Here is a 1824-nt window from a genome sequence, read left to right on the forward strand (position 1 = left end):
TCTTACAAGGTTAGTTGACCCGATCTCATATACCAAATGTCTCTAAAAAATAGAAATAGAGGATTTTTCTTTTTGATTTTGTAGGAATTTAGAATAGATAAATAATATTAAGACGTTTTAGTAAAAAAAAATAATTTAACCTTTATTACATTAAACACAACAATGATTTTAATAGTTATTGAAAAAAAATGTCATGTGTATTAATTTTTCCTTATAAAATAAAAAAAAAAACAAACGCAACACAACAAAAATACTTAAAAAATGTTAAATGCAACAAAAAGCCACAAAAAAAAAACCAAAACTATATACTTTTATTGTAGTTCTCTACAGTTCTGATATATACCTGTGATATGTTCTAAACACATAAATGCATTGCATTTGTAGTAAGAAAAACAAGTTTTTCTATTCTTTCTTCAGCCGCAGTAGGTGCACCTTCCAGCAGGTAATGGCATTTCTTGATTTTTCGGTGCATCACTGCGAGTTACTTCCATAAGTCTCAGCTTCAGCGTCCTCGGAAGATTACTAAGAGCTGCTCTCCTTTTCAAATGTGGATGAACCAATGCGTTTGCTAAATCTCTTAACAAATGTAGTCGCCGTGTATTTGAATCTCCGTTGTTTGCTTTATATATCACCTGAGTATTGATTCCTGCAACATTTAATAATGTGTAGAATATCACCATAGGCCATCTTCTGCTATTCCGGGAGCAGTTGTAACTAGCGCACAACTTATCAACAATGTCGACACCCCCTTTTGTATTATTATAAGTGGTGACTATTACTGATTTAGATTTATCAGCACTGTTTATGTCAATATCATCATGATGATGCATGCTTGATATTAAAATCACATTTTTGCGTTGCTTTGGAATATAATAAACGATTGTGATATCCTCTGTAAAGCCAAACATGCTAGTATGGATTGGTCGTTAAGTGGGGTTTGAAAACTCGACTAGTAGTTCTGTTTTATTTTTTCTTAGCGTTCCAATAGTATTTATTTTGTAATCCCGAAGCAACTTTTCCACAAGTGGAACTGATGTAAACCAGTTATTCATTGTCAAGTTAACGCGAGTTATAGTCGTTGACCCCATAAGCCAATACCCTAAATCCGATGCGTCAGCACCTGAACTATGATCGACCTGAATATAAAAGTGCAATTTGCGAATTATTGTTTTATTTTCCAATATGTAATGTATTTCATTTTTATTATTAACATTCAGTCTGATTTGAAACTTTGTACAGTGAAGTCTAATTTTAATATTGTAACTTTTAAGAACGTAATAAAGTTCTCTCGGATTTGTTAATTAAATAATTATTTTTTAAAAATCGTCCCTGAAGGGCAGAAACTATCAGTGGCGCAGTCAGTAGGATTTTTCGTAGAATTCCATTGCGGATATTCGTGAGTTTTAACTCTTTGACAAAAAAAAGAACCGGTTTCCGTTTTTCATAAACTTTTCGAACTGTCAGTGATTTTGGGCTCCATCAGGACATCCAGAATTTCCAGGGACATCAGAATAAACAAGCAGAAGTACATAAATGTGGTAAGCTAATAATTTTTATTCATATTCAGACTCCTCTTTGCCTATTAAATCCTTTTGTGAAAATAATAGTCAAGAGTACGTATTATTTACTTATTATTTTTGATAGATAAGAATATAATTAAGAAAGAAAAGTATTAAATAAAAATAAAATGACTTCACCAAGTACTTCAAATGCTACTATTATTGTACCTAAGTTAGATATCGCAAATTTAGCCATTATTCCTCGTTTTGATGGCAATATCAATAAACTTTATAGATTTATAAATGCTACCGAATCAATCTTACA

General features: G+C 31.4%; 1 protein-coding gene across 1 annotated transcript; it reads right to left on the reverse strand.

Annotated features, from left to right (window-relative positions):
• Positions 1–413: 413 nt before the first annotated feature.
• Positions 414–830, reverse strand: LOC140442348 (uncharacterized). The gene has a single exon (XM_072533423.1). It carries the CDS (start codon positions 828–830, stop codon positions 414–416), a length of 417 nt encoding a protein of 138 aa, XP_072389524.1.
• Positions 831–1824: the final 994 nt, after the last annotated feature.

Source organism: Diabrotica undecimpunctata, chromosome 5 (assembly GCF_040954645.1).
Source record: "Diabrotica undecimpunctata isolate CICGRU chromosome 5, icDiaUnde3, whole genome shotgun sequence".
Classification (NCBI taxonomy): Eukaryota; Metazoa; Arthropoda; class Insecta; order Coleoptera; family Chrysomelidae; genus Diabrotica; species Diabrotica undecimpunctata.